General features: G+C 36.7%; 3 protein-coding genes across 5 annotated transcripts; 1 reads left to right on the top strand and 2 right to left on the bottom strand.

Moving 5' to 3' along the window:
• Nucleotides 1-485: 485 nt before the first annotated feature.
• On the bottom strand, nucleotides 486-3026 carry LOC137720467 (laccase-15-like). The gene is made up of 5 exons (XM_068459535.2): nucleotides 2795-3026; nucleotides 2373-2524; nucleotides 2035-2279; nucleotides 825-1895; nucleotides 486-706 (listed from the first exon to the last, which is right to left on the bottom strand). The coding sequence occupies exons 1-5, from the start codon at nucleotides 2909-2911 to the stop codon at nucleotides 576-578; spliced, it is 1716 nt and encodes a 571-aa protein (XP_068315636.2). The 5' UTR covers nucleotides 2912-3026; the 3' UTR covers nucleotides 486-575.
• A 4990-nt stretch (nucleotides 3027-8016) lies between these two features.
• Nucleotides 8017-11939, bottom strand: LOC137720621 (ERAD-associated E3 ubiquitin-protein ligase HRD1B). 3 transcript variants are annotated; one of them, XM_088690269.1, is made up of 9 exons: nucleotides 11791-11939; nucleotides 11579-11656; nucleotides 10765-11415; nucleotides 10217-10393; nucleotides 9742-9891; nucleotides 9440-9648; nucleotides 8970-9108; nucleotides 8511-8778; nucleotides 8017-8422 (listed from the first exon to the last, which is right to left on the bottom strand). In XM_088690269.1, exons 3-9 carry the CDS (start codon nucleotides 11295-11297, stop codon nucleotides 8264-8266), a joined length of 1635 nt encoding a protein of 544 aa, XP_088546395.1. In that variant the 5' UTR covers nucleotides 11298-11415; nucleotides 11579-11656; nucleotides 11791-11939; the 3' UTR covers nucleotides 8017-8263. The 3 variants fall into 3 exon arrangements, with proteins under 3 accessions (XP_088546395.1, XP_068315810.1, XP_068315811.1); XM_068459709.2 differs by lacking the exon at nucleotides 11791-11939 and having other exon boundaries at nucleotides 11579-11674; XM_068459710.2 differs by lacking the exon at nucleotides 11791-11939 and having other exon boundaries at nucleotides 10765-11325; nucleotides 11579-11672.
• On the top strand, nucleotides 11850-14243 carry LOC137720624 (NADH:ubiquinone oxidoreductase, 17.2kDa subunit). The gene is made up of 5 exons (XM_068459713.2): nucleotides 11850-11966; nucleotides 12606-12632; nucleotides 13042-13130; nucleotides 13709-13818; nucleotides 13910-14243. Exons 1-5 carry the CDS (start codon nucleotides 11878-11880, stop codon nucleotides 14066-14068), a joined length of 474 nt encoding a protein of 157 aa, XP_068315814.1. The 5' UTR covers nucleotides 11850-11877; the 3' UTR covers nucleotides 14069-14243.
• Nucleotides 14244-14921: the final 678 nt, after the last annotated feature.

Here is a 14921-nt window from a genome sequence, read left to right as displayed (position 1 = left end):
TATATAGTACCATATATAGTCCCACTTATTTGTAGTCAATACAAGAAGCTTCTTAGCATTGACTGTGTCCATGTTGAAATTTCCTCATAAAAAGATATTAAAATTTGAAATAAATAATCACGATTGATTAAATTTTTGCAACTTCGTTGATTTGGACTAGTCATTTGAATATTAATACAAGTTGGCCCTGGTAATTGAAAACTATATGATTTTGGACCAGTATCGACCTGGTCTGGCACTTGAAAAAGACATTTCAAGACAATGAAGTTGCAGAAATTTAATCAATCGAGATTATTAATTTCAAATTTTAATATCCTTTTATGAGGAAATTTCAACATGACCCTAGTCAATGCTAAGAAGCTTCTTGTATTGACTACAAATAAGTGGGACTATATACATAGTACGTGAAGATTTAATCAATCGAGATTATTTATTTCAAATTTTAATATCTTTTTACGAGGAAATTTCAACATGACCCTAGTCAATGCTAAGAAGCTTCTTGTATTGACTACAAATAAGTGGGACTATATATATATGGTACGCACATTTTGGAAAATAGTTCTTTATAAAAATTGTTAGCACGGAGGCATTCCTTGCGGCGGAGGTAACATTTGCGCTCCTAGGCCCTTTCCATCTTTCACTATGAACGTCATGACTAGGCCCCATGACATATGTCGATCGGTATGACAGTGCATAAACCAAACACCTACACACAAGGACAACACAAGAACAATTTATCATATGATCTAATTATCATTCATTAATACAACTAATTAAGGGCGGTTAATTACGGGAGATGATGAACGTCTTCATTAATTACGTACCAGGATTGTCCGCCTTGAATCTAATGGTAGTCCAACCATTTTTAGGGACAGCGATGGTGCTCTGAAGAGGAGGATCGACAAGATTATACGTCAAAGGGTCCTTGTCCTTGTCAAAATTCCCAAACCCCCATCCCACAACGTAGAAACTGAATCCATGGAGATGCATCGGATGGTCATCTCCATCCACTATATTTGTCCCCTGAAACACAATCTCCACCATTGAGTTGTACTCCAGTATCTTCACCTCTGTCGCTCGCTTCGCCAGGAGTAGGTACAACGGCAAGTGCTGAGCTGTAAAATTAAATAGCAAGGGTGGGAAATTTGGAAAGCGAGTTCCAAATACCCCATTTACATGGTAATAGTAAGCTTGCAATATGTCAATGGTGGGGTTGACAAAGCTAATGTTGTTGACACTGGCGGCAATACGAGTCCCGTTAGGCCCAGCACATGAACTATTCGGGCAGGGTAGCATGTTGACGGAGAGTGTAAAGAACAAAAGAGTTGTTATCTTGTGCGGCACGTCAACGGGGTGGTTTTTATCAGCCAAGCTTTTGAGTTTACTGGTAAAGTGAACCGATGCTTTGGTGTCATTACGGGAAGGAATATTAGGCAAAGAAGTAGGAGATGAATTAGAATTTCCTTGGTATAGGAGTATGGCAGTGGTGGTTGTGTTGTCGTAGGGAACCCCAGCCCCGGCACTATAGGCTTTAGCAGCAATGTAGTAGTTGTTGGGAATTTGGTCCGCAATTAACAAGAGGTCAATCGTTTGGCCGGGAGATATGGTCACATAATCTGTTAAAAATGGCTTGGTGTAGCTAGCATCTGAGCCTACAACCGTGACTTTGTGATTGGCAATGGCAAAAAACATCATCTCTTGCACTACAGAGTTGATTAGTCTGAGCAGGTAGGTTTCGCCGGAAACAACTTTGAGCTTAAATGTGTCTGGTTTTGAGCAAGGATAGAGATCGCCTGGTTGACCATTGATGAGGAAAGCAGTTGAAGTATTTGCGTCCCCTCCGCTTTGAATCATTTCACTGTACAGTTGGCCGATATCTTCTTTCCACCACTCTCCTACAATTTTCGAATCAACAATTTGCAGAAAAATTAGGACCGTAATTTGGAAATGTTTATACAGAGATCACTATGCTCATAATGTCAGAAATCTTTTCATTAATGTTTTTGAAACTGAAGTTTGAATTGATTTGCATACCCAAGATGATTGGAAATTCTGCGTGAGGTTTGGGAAAAGGGTAAGTGGCTCCCTTCTTGGGGTATATGACTATAGCACCGTGGACGGTGGCTCGATCCCACTCGCTGTGAGCATGCCACCATAGAGTCCCTTCCTCTGAGGAAAATATAATGGTTTGGGTAAACCTGGCTCCTGGTTGGATAGGACATTGCGTGATGTAATCAGGACCGTCCGACCATGGATTCCTCGGTTGCTTAACTCCATGCCTAAAATAGATGGTTCAAAATTGTAGAATCATATCACACATTTATGTAAAAGCCAGATGAGATTACATGCACTGTATAAAGTTGATTAATTACCAGTGGATGGTAATGTTACGATTTCCCTTATTATAGATATCCACCACGATAGTATCTCCAGCATGAACATACATTGTTTGTCCAGGAAATTGGCCATTTACAGTCAAGATGTTTTTTGTGCTACACAGTCGTTTGTATGGAGTTTCTTCGACCTAAAATTGATTTTTACAACAAACAGAAGATATCAATTCATTAATATCTTTGAAATTACTGATATATGTATACGTATGCATTATAAGTTAATATACTATACCAAATTATATGACAGTTGAAGATTAGATTAATTTTTTAATAATTTAAAAGAAGGAATCCAACTATCAACTACCATATCATGTAATTTACAAAATATAATTTAAGTAAATGGTCTCTCGTGCAATTCATACACATGCATCAGAATTCAGAACTGAACTGGAGTTAATTACCACAAAAGTGTAACGAGGAGGCGAAGCTTGGCAATGGAAGTTGCCACCAGTAGACAATAACAAGCCCACTACAAGTTTCAAGCTAATTAAAATCTTCATGCTGATCGACGACGACATTCTTTTCTGATGCCTTTAACAGATGCAGTTAGCATGATGAGTTGAGGATGGATATATATAAGGGTTTTATTACAAATAGTCTTTAAAACTGAAAAGGGATAAATAAAGATTTATTTTGACTAATTAGTAATTACTCATTAATAAACCAAGAGGGTACGTCTTGGTGCAACAGGATGGCTTATCCCAAGCAAGTTGGTGGCTGAAAAATATTACATTTTTCTTATGAATCGACTTTCACGATTATTTGGAAGTGTAAAGGTTATCTGAGTCTGATGTCTTGTCTTTTACGTGAAAATCAGGTCAGTTATAATATAATGATCAATGTATATGCTGCTGGGGGCCTTTATGAAGAAGTAGAGGAATTATTCAAAGGAAAAAAAAAAAAATTAGTTTTAATGAAAAAAAGATAAATAAATGTGTAAGTGAATAGTACTAGAAAAGGTAAAAATATGGTTTTTTGTTAAAAGTAAACAGTATCGGAAGTGTTTTATTAAAATTCCCTTGCTTACCCGGCTCCTTCACCTACCTGTCCCTAATTCGAGCTTACACAGAGAGTCTGAAATACTCAGAAGCAGAGGAAACCATCAACTCTATGCATGAAATCGGTGTCCATCCCTCCTGTGAGCATTTTAACCTCTTGCTCTTCACTTCTGCCAAAATGGGTTTGATAGGTGAATAAAGAACTACATGGAGCTGGTTTGAACCCTGACGTGGCATGTTATCAGACTATGCTGAGAGGTTACATGGACTATGGACATTTAGAAGAAGGCATCAAGCTTTTTGAGCAGATCAATAAGTCTGGAGAGGCAGACAGGTTTACTTTGAGCTCAGCAGTACATTGTTATAAATCTGTGGGAAAGGAACTTGAAGCTGAAAATGTTTTGCATTCATGAGTAATTTGGGTATTTCATTTATGGAGAACCTAGAAGCTGGATCCAAGCTAAACGCATCAGAGGATAGATCGATCCTAAGTAGCTAAAGGAATTATGACAGAAGAACCACATCGATTTGCGGCACATATTTTTAGGGACTAAATTGGTCGATTTTCAATTTCAGGGATCATCTTGATTGGGTGAGTCAATTTCAAGAACTATATAATAGAAAGCGAGAGCCCCAATTTGGGGTCACGCATGCTGACAAAAAGTTTGGGTCACACATTTGACAAAAAATATTAGGAAAAATTGCCCCTCAACCAAAAAAAATTCAAAAGCAGCCTAATATAATATATCAAGTAATACAAGGGTAATTTGGTAATTTGATTATCATAAAATATAATATAAATATAAGTGGGAAGAGAGAAAAGAATAAAAAAATGAAAGGATAAGTGAAAGTTGATGGTGCTCATGTGAAGGGAAGAAAAATATAATAAAAAATAAGGAAAATGATGAATATTGTGCTTAAAACATCTTTAGAGGCGCGTAGTGCCAGTGATCAATTAGTAAAGTTTTTTTTTTTTAAAATTAGTATCTTATAATAAGTTAGCAATAATATGATTCAATTAGTTGTTTATTAAATATTATTTTCTTTATAAAAAAGGTCTTTCGTACGTGGATAATAATGTGATTAAATTAATTGTCAAATGATTGTTTTTATTTTTTTTTAACAAATGATATTATCTACACTAAGGGGGAGAGAGTGGACTTAGCCTCACAATGAGCTAGCAATAATGTGATTGAAAACCGATTTTATTATGTGAATTCAGTTGCTTTAATTAGTTTATGAGGGGTTTCTTTTAGCATAATCTAAAATTATTTATTTACTTCAAATATTTAACTTTCCTTTTGTCAATTTACGCATATAAATACATTTAAAACGTGTAAGTCACGCATAACATGCCGTGATTTAAAAAATGTCTTCTACACGTGCATGAGGGCGTGCGTGAAGGCTAGTATATTATATAAGAGAGATAAAAGCACATAAGCCGATTGTATGTAATAAAAAATTAATTAATTTAATGGTGAAGTTTAAAGCTAATAGTGAATGCAATGCTAATCACTGTTCTAAAAATTCCGCTTAGGCGCTAGACGACTGGCTATCATCCAGATAATCTCTAACGTTTGAAAATTTAGAAATGACACCTAGACCTACTTAGGCATCCGCCTAGCCTACCAACATGTCTAGGCACCTGTATAGATTGTAACTCTTACTTAAACAGAAAATTGATAACTTTCATTTTGCGTTTTATTTTGTTCAATAAAATGTAAGAGACTTATTGAATACTAGGATGAACAATCATTATATACTTGTTTCCCATGTTTTTAATATGTTCTAGAATTTTATAATCTATATGTCATTTTGTTTTGCAATTTATGTATTCCAATATAAATAGACACTTATATACGATATATAATAAATTCACTTAAATCCGCCTAGGTCTCAACTCACATCCCGACTAGAGTCTAGCGTATTTTAGAACCTTAATACTAAGTAAGAAGTGTTCATGAAACACTGCGCTTCATATCATCACTAATTTGGTATCCAATTATTCAGAGGGAGGGTGAAAAGGATCTAAAACTAAGAAGGTAGCTAGCACTCCTCCTCCTTCCACCTCCCTCAATCCTCCTTCTCATGCCAAAATCGCAATTACTAAATAATTAATCATATAATGAGTAATTTTATTTGAATCCATATAACCTCTCTTTACACCCAACTTACTCTTTAACCCATATTATTTTTAACTAAACTATTAATATCTCTTTAAACCCTAATTTACTATCTAAACTACTCTCACAAACTCAATTCCACACCCATTTAAAAATAAAACTCAAAATCAATTCATATGTTCTCTCCTCTCACATTCTCTCCTTCCCACAAGTCCATCGTCTTCCCTTTTAATTCTTCATGATTTAACATAAATCAAAATTAATAAGAATTGGCGAGAATTAATTTATCATTTAGGTTTCCAGGATATTGGCATAAAGCCATGCTTTATGCAATTACCATGTTGGAAAAGCTTGATCTTCTGAGGCTAAGTAAAGGAGTGGGTGAGACCTGCAGGTTGGAAAAGCTTGATAACACCCCTTTTGGTCACTTTCTGATGCTTTCAGGAGCAATAAGAAATTCAAGGCTATGGGACGGGAAGATTGACCAGTCCAACTTGATTTGGACTAGTTAGTTTCTTTAGGTTTTAACTCAACTGCCGTAGGACTAATGAATATCTATACAAATACGACCAGAGTTAGCGGTTTGAATCTGGTGCTGCTGCGATAAGACTACGACATTGATTCATCCATAATATAATTATTTTTGTAGCTTTTTTTCTACCTTTCTATTTCGAAAGGTCAAGTTTCACCTAATTAATAGTCTAATCAGAATTCCTTCATTTAAAATCTGAAAAATGAACGTTTTGTTGGCCATCGGTTGCTAGTCAGCTATTATTCCTTGCCACCTTACAAAACCCAAAAGGTGTTGTCTTTATTCCTTCCCCCTCCCCACCAACCCCCACTACTTTTCGTTTCATGCCGTCACAGATTTTTTGGTTTCACGGCTGTCACAGACAATTTACTTTGCTTCTACTTTTATATTTCTGGTGCTTAGAGCTTCAGGAAATTAATTTGCATAATTAACACTCAATGAAGATCGATCTTATATGTCCAAATTAAACCTGATAACGAAATTTGAGGAATTAACACAACATGCAGATTGCAGCATGTTAAGTTAATTGCGATGTGAGCTTTGGGATCAACCCAAAACAAAAATAGTAACAAGGTAAGGTGAATTGTTGTGGGTATGGAGTTAGGTAATGAGTCAACAAAACACAATACCCACTCCTAGGCTTCTACTCCGATGGTCATGAACTTATGAGAGATCAAACATCAAATAAGGTCGAAGGACACCCGACATTTTTCCGTGAAGGAGACATTTTCTCTTGCAATTACTTCATAGTTCTATAGTAACGTCACTCAGTCAATAAATATTTTCTACGTGTTTAAAAAGTGAACTACACATCCAATAAAAACTTCTCACGTATTAAAATGGTTGAAAGATAATATGATAGATTATAATCACTTTCTTTTTTGGTAACATAGGGGGTGGATACCTCCAAAACTAGCTCGAAGAGTTATTACATAGAGTTCGAGTTCTAGAAACTCACATCATATTATCAAATAACTGAGTTCCAATCTAGTCTGGAGGATTATTAAAAAATGATATCCAAGATTCATATTATAGCTCCCACTAGCAATTTCATAAACCATCATATTCTTCTCCTGGTAAACATGCACTAACTCGCATTCAGCTATACGTGTCACAAGTTATTTGCAATGATTAATGATGTTAGCAAGAAAATGAAAACCAGTATCAATCATATTATTAATTAAATTAACCACTAGAGCTGAATCTATCTTCATCTATAATTTTAAAATGCTATTGTCGACTACAAGTTCCAGTCCAAAATATGGCTCCCAAATTTCAACATCAACTACCAACCACCAACCTTTGTCCAAGTTGACAAATAACCCGCTAAGCCAATCATCGATGTTCTCCCTAAAAACTCCTGCAGGTTTTTTTTTTAATTTTTATTCTAGTAGCATTGATTGGAAAAGCGTCATTTTAAGGACCGCATTGAAATTTTAAAGATGTTGAGGGCGTTTAAATAGAGAGGCAGATTATTTGCCCTATGTTTGGATGCCTTTTTCATCCCCTCTTATTTGTGCGATCACGGTTAAACCACGTTAATATTTTATATTCCTATTGCTTTTTGTCTTATTATCTCTATAAAAAAATCAATATAAAATGTTGACGTGGCTTAACCGTAACCGCATAAAATAGGAGGGGATGGGAACGACATTCAAACAGAAACAGAAAGGAAGACAATCTGCCTCCGTTAAATAGGAGCAGGCAACTATTTTACGATTTTTAATTTAAAAATTTTTTTTTTAAACAAGCCACAGCCCGCTTTGAACAAAAATGAAGAAAAAGGGTATCTTAGCCGGATACAAGATTGTTTTTCTTCAAAGCGTTACATAACACTCCTTTAAAATTTTATTTTTTAAGGTATTAACTTTTTAACATAAACATATCCCATTATTTATATTTTTAAGTTATTAACTTTTTAACACATATATCCCACCATTTATCTAAAAACACGTGATGTACCATCAGTATTTCGATCAAATTGAAAAATCTCTCATAGAATAGAGGCAACATTACGAGTTCTACACAATTATACCATTCGCGAACAGTAATGGTAAATGTTACAAGTACAAGAAGATAAATTTCTTTTTCATAAAGATGAAAAGAGTTGACTTGTACAATAATATGCTCAAACTCAATACTCCAGTTATTCATCCATCCCTATACTAATTTTCTCATCCCTTGTTTTCTTACAATATACCTGAAGTTATGCCATGTCTACGTATCAACCCGATCTTCATGACGTCCACAATCTGAAACAGATGAAGGAGCTGCAACGCTCTTTCCTTTGCCATCCAAAGATGGCCTTGTTGGACCCATGTCCACACTTTCCTTAGGTTTTGGTTTCTGTAAAACTTGGAGCTGATTCTGCAGTATCTGTACAAGAAAAGCAGTTACTAAGCACGAGAAAATGGGGGTAACGACCACAAATCAAAACAGAAGTGATTAATCTTCTCTTTAATACCTCTATCTGGTGCTGAAGAAACTTTTTCTGGGCCTCCAGCTCAGAAGCTGTCAGATTTGGATCACTGCTCAGCCTCCCCCCATAGGCCACATTGGCCCCAGGGACAAACATGTAAGGTGGGAACTGAGAGAAGGACAAGTTTGCAGCTCCACCAGGGGTTGCAAGCTGCGGCTGTGATTGTCCACTAGAAGCTTCTCCACTAGATTCAGTATTAGGGGAGTCAGTCGTATGTCTTTGTACCTGAGGAAGTGCCGCATATCCAGGAGACCTACACACAAGAGGGCGTAGTTTGTAAGACTCTAGTACGCAGCATTCTATGGCAGTGCAACATATCCAAATCATATGTATCAAGCACACACTCTCACAACCAAACTAGGAACAAACTAAAATACAATGGGAACATATGACCTCTCCAACAATAAAAATGTAAACGCTAACTTGGGATAAATGTGTCATTACCATACTAGTCTGTTTGCAGAAGGATATACATGAGACTTCTCATATATCGATGCAGCAGCAGCAGCAGCTCGGAGCCTGGCTTCATGTTGGCTCACACTATCACCAGCAACTCCACCACCCTGAGCCATTGTGCCTGTCCCTGTTCCCAATTAAAATCATCAGTTAACTCACATTTTATACTGAACAAAAGATCAGAGTCCCATATGATAAAAAATATATTATAAGAATGAAAAAAAAGAGTGACCATGAAACATGAAATCCAACTGGCATTTTATTGGTGCCTTCATTTTTCATTTCCTTCTATAATAATCTTTCATGTATGAAGGAAAAGGAAATGTAAGTTTAAAAACCACAAAGTTCTGAAATTAAAAACAACAAAGTGCCTTTCCTTTAATGACCAAATATCAGACCTTCCGATGTCACACAGAAATTAAAAGACACAACAACAATTGCAATGCTCAGAAATTTACCCTGTTGATGAGCATCTGACCGTGAAGCCCTATGTCCGCCAGCTGTACCTGTACCACTGTCAGGAGGTACAACTAAAGCCCTGCAAGTAGGGCAGGTATGCTGTCGCTCTAACCATGATCGAAGGCACGACACATGAAAAAGGTGTCCACATAATAGTTTCTTGGCTGTTGTCATCTCTTCACGGCAAATGATACAAATCGCGTCACTTCTGCATATCCATCATAAACAACTAAGACTCCACTATGCAGAATTTGATGATTACAAAATAAAACACTTGAAACTAATGAGACTTTAAACTTACGCATTAAGCTCTTCAGGCGTAGCATCTGGGAATCGATCATTCATGTTTGATGTGAGCTTTCGATAACGAATGTAATCAGCAATGCGAAGCTTAAAGTTCCTAAATGTTTCATAGAGCTCACGTATCAAGTGCAGTGGCACACCATAGTATCTGGGATGGGACAAAACTTCACGTCAATCAAGATAAGAATAACCTCAGCTTATGCTAATCAACAAGAAAAAATCTCCACATGCTTAAAACTTAAATTCATAGGATTTCGGCCCAACTATTGTATCATATTCTAACATTTCAGGTCCACCTTGGCAAAAAATAAAAAAAAAACATTTCAGGTCCACAGCTTCTCCGCCACTTGGGAACCAAACATGTTGCATTCATCACAGATTGAGCCCAAAACATTCCCAAAATTGTGTCATATTTAGCAAAAAATTGTGTGTACAGCTGTTTATCTAAACCGAAATATAAACAGAATACTCACGTGAAAATTGCGAGGAAGAAGCACAAATACATAGACAAATGAAGCAAGTCCCGAATAAGTTCCAAGTAGAACGTGTAGACAGGCTTCTTCTCCCATTGTCCCTCCATAAGCATGTCAGTAACATAGAAAACATATTTCACAAATGTTGACACTGTTGTTGTTGCTAGTATCATGTACCTGGATACAAAATCATGGACATTTTTAAAATGAGAAAGACTGGAGAATGCAGAAATTGATGACTTATCCATATTATTGGCTTTTATATCTAAGGCTTTCCCTTTCCGTATAATCCCATCACAACTATTAGTTCTCCCTTATTGCATTTTGTACTCGACATAAATCATTCAATGGATCATCATATCATCTGCCCTATCAACCACTTTCCACGACCACATAATAAACTTGCTCAACTCATTTCCAATATAATGAAGCTAAATGCAGTATTAATTATCAGATAAAAAGATGCTAAAGTTATCAAAGTTTGATCAAATAAAATGTAGGATGTTCCAAAATGAAAACAAAGAGAATAATTAAGATGGATCACTTACTCGAATGAAAAGAAGAGGGAAACCGAGGCCTTTTGTGTCCTTATCAAGTTGCTAACAGAACTGTACAAAAAGAGACTATCTAGAACAAGCAAGAAACCCAAAAAGGACACAATCCGAACATGAGACAGCATGGGCACGGAAGGAGTGGTCTCGATGTACTCAACCCTCTTCTGAGCCAACCAATGCAAAGCCTTGATCAACAACAGAGCAGTAACCATAGCAAGAAACGAGACCGAAAAGTCCTGCCTGAAAATAGTAATGGCAAAGAGGATTTCCATGACTTCCCGCCATGATTGCTCGTTAAGCCTCTCCACCTCGGCTTCCCGGAGTGATCCAAGGAAGATCTTTTTAGTCAATTGCCACATAGTACACATAATGACCAGACCCATGTTGAGAAGCAACACCAAGCTGATCTTCGACGTCGACAAATACACCATTGCCGGATAAAACTGACCTCTACTACTAAATGCATGATAAACAATCGCTAGGGTTGCTACCAAACTAATCCCGGCATAGGTTTGCAGCTTCATCATTTTCCTCAAACCTAATCGATCAAGGTTGCTGTTACAAGACAACAATTAACAACTTCTTGATGCGCGTTTTCCAAACAGATTCAATTTTAAGAACGTTACAGTGCCATCGAGTTGAGACCTAGAATTTCAAACAACACAAATGAAATCCCAATCAAATCAAATGAGCCCTAAATCCGAAGCAACATTAAAATTAAAAATTGGAAAGCAATTTTAAGAAAGTAAATAATAATTTCATCTTAAAAAATGAGAATTCATAGAAAAACTGAAGCAACTGAGAGTACCTGCGAAGTTCGCTCTGTTGAAATTTCGGGTTTTCTGGTGTTTCTTCTTCTTCCTCCCGTCTTTTATTTTCTCAGAACCTTAAAAAAACAAAAAAAAAATGCTGTCAGGCAAATTAAAAAATGAAAACAAAAATGATGTTGTCGACCCAATGGGGAAATGCCACGTGGTGAAGGACGCAAACTAAACCCAATCCGAGTATTTTTTTTCTGACCCGACCCCGAGCCCGTCAAATATTAGGAACGGGCTGAGATCGAGAGAGCCTGGCCCTGCAGAGCGAGAGAGGAGAGGAGGGAGAGAAATGGCGACGGTGGTAAAGAGCGTTGCGAAGGCGATCAGAGAGAGAGGTCTCCGCAGCTACTTAAGGGAGCTCAAGGAGGATGGCTTCTTGTATGTTCTATCTCCATCCTTTGCTTTTCGAATTGATTTATTTGTTTATTTTTGTTAATATAATGCTTCTGGAGATGTCAAGGATCTCAATTTTTCTTGTTGGATGTATGTGATTGGATGCCAAGAACATCGTTGGTGTTTTCCGTATTGCAAGTAATGTTTCTGAATCCAATCTGTCCTCCTTGGTACCTGATAAATAAAAGACAAATCAATGTGGGATGGCAATTTTAGATTTTGAATTTTCGATTTGGGTTTTTCTTATTTTTGCTGCATTGAAGAAAGAAATAATTTTCGGAAGTCCGAAAAGTTGAAGAGGTGCTGAAACAAACAGCTCTTGAGCTGGGCGGGATGAGAAAATTTTGTTGGTCTGTTCTCTGATGTTATATCTATTGGCTTGGTAGGAAAATGTAGGAAGGAAAACAGATTAAAAGCTAAACCTTTTGTCCAAATGCTTTACTCTTTGGCGCTCAGGGACGATATCTTTTGTTATAATTATTGTTTTGGAGCACTTTCTGATGTACATGGTTCACTGAGACGTCTTTTAGTAGCTCGTTGAATGGCTCTTAAATTGCTTTTTTGGGTTTCGTATCCTATATCTTTATACCGTGCTGACTGTTTATACTGTTCCAAATCTTGCAGAAATTGTATTTTCGATGGAAACCTTACGTAAGTCACATTACTTCCCCTTTACTTGAAATCCTTGACAAACAAGCATACTGCGTGTTTACATGATATTTAGAGTGTTAATATTTTGAGTAAAGATCTTGAAAAACAGAAAAAGTCACGTGTGTTAAAATTTATATGCCATGTTATTCGAAGAGAACATAAAAGTTAAAACGTTGAATTGTGACCGGTAGGCTAGTTGCTACTTGGATGCTGCAAAAAGCAACAGCCCCATAAGGATAAGTTATTCATAATTCTGGGAGTCTGATATAGTTAACAATTTCTCTCTTGTAAAGAAAATGAACATTGGAATGAGGGATTACTTTTGCTTCTTTGTGGTTTTCATTTTTTAATTGTGTTGGTCATCTTTGTTTCTTTAGCATATCTAGCAATTTTTTGTTTGATGCTGTAGGCAAACTAAGATCCACAATATTGGGGCAAGGCTTGTAGGTGTTGATAACATTGGCAATAAATATTATGAGAAGCTTGACACTCAATATGGTTAGTGTTTTCTTCATTCCCCACCTTCTGATGCCTTTCTTACTTTAGCATAAAAATATTCTTTACTATATTGCACTGGAGTTGTGACATTGGTGTCGACTATCGTTTCCAAGAACAAGCCATATTCAAATCATGAAACAAATCTTAATCTTATGGATCTTTTCAAATCTTCTGTCCATATTCCTAAGGTTATGGAAGAAGGTAAAGAAATAATTTTAGTTTCCTAGGAAGTGTGCAAATTCCTCTTCCCCATGGTAAAATGGTTCGACTCTTTTGTAGGCTGAACAAATTTTAACAAAGCTCCCATATTTCTTTATAAGAATGCAAGGAAATTAATGGTGCTAGCCTCCTAGCGGGTTTTTGTGCAATTGGACAATTCGTATTAGATGCTTACATGCCTTGGTATATAAAATTTCACCACATCCATGCGAGTTACAGCCATGAGTTAGATATAACGACTGTTCTAATTTTCCTCTTTGATGCATTGGGAAGATGCCATTCTTCAAAGTTTTGCATTGCTTCAAGGTTATTGTGGTATGAATGCTCACAGCTAACAATTGACCAGAGGGATTTTACAGGAAGACACAGATGGGTTGAATATGCAGAGAAGAGTCGCTACAACGCTTCTCAAGTACCACCAGAATGGCATGGTTGGCTGCACTACATAACTGATCATACAGGAGATGAGGCCAGTCCTGCTTCCTTTCTAAATATTTGATCGTGTATGCTGTGAAAATCTTGTTACATGTAGCTTACAAACAAATGAATTCTTGTTGCAGCTTTTGATGCTAAAACCAAAGAGGTATGGCATTGAACACAAAGAAAATTTCACTGGGGAGGGTGATGAGTTTATTTACCATTCCAAAGGCCACAGCCTCAATCCAGGGCAGAGAGACTGGACCAGGTACCAACCTTGGGAACCAACCAAGAAGGAGTGAGTTGTTTCTGTGGCACGTACGTGCTCAAACTTGGAAAAGATTTGGCACTAATGTGCTGTGTATTCAGTTAATAAATGGCTTGTACTTGTGTTAGCTGTGAATCTTTTGGAATGCTTGCCGTGTGGAGAAGAGTCCTAAAAACTTCATAGTTCAATGAAATGCTGGTATTTTGATTTTTTGGGTGAATAATATCAGTTCAAAAGGGTTGTGTTTCACGGTAGGAGTAGTAGCAATGTGCACTGAGCACTGCTAGTGCTAATTGGTGTTGTTCTCAAGGGCTGAAATGTCCGTTGCTGAGCGAACCAGATACATAAAAAGAGCAGACATGAAGAGCATGAATGAAAAAGTAGGTGGATTGCACATTGATTTGGGTTATGGCAATACAGAAACATACATGTACGGAGTGACAAGGAGTGTCGTTTATGATATACCCGGTTCTTCTTATTCTCGGTTTTTCTTCTACCGATTCATGACCTGTCCGATAATTTCAAATAAGTAAGCTTGGCGAAAGGATTTGTCTGAATTGATGGGAGTGGAATGGACCGGTAAGTGGAGACCGCGAGCTCAAACTCTCCACGAGTCTCCCTAACAAGCTAGTGAAGGAGAAGCTTACAGTCGACAGACACTGCCAGTCTGTCTGCTACATTTTTTCTAATACTATGCATTTGCAATTATTTTAAAAGAATTTTAACGAAATTTTTTTGATACTGTTTATTTTAACGAAAAGTTATATTTTTACATTAAATAGTCAATTCTAGTACTATTCACTTTATTCTTTATTTTGTCATTATCGTTAAAACTCAAAGTTTTTAAGCCATTTTTATTAGTTTTTCTTTATTTTAAAAGGAAAAGT

Source organism: Pyrus communis, chromosome 1 (assembly GCF_041283825.1).
Source record: "Pyrus communis isolate YQ-2024b chromosome 1, ASM4128382v1, whole genome shotgun sequence".
Classification (NCBI taxonomy): Eukaryota; Viridiplantae; Streptophyta; class Magnoliopsida; order Rosales; family Rosaceae; genus Pyrus; species Pyrus communis.
This window is presented reverse-complemented; position numbering and strand designations above follow the sequence as displayed.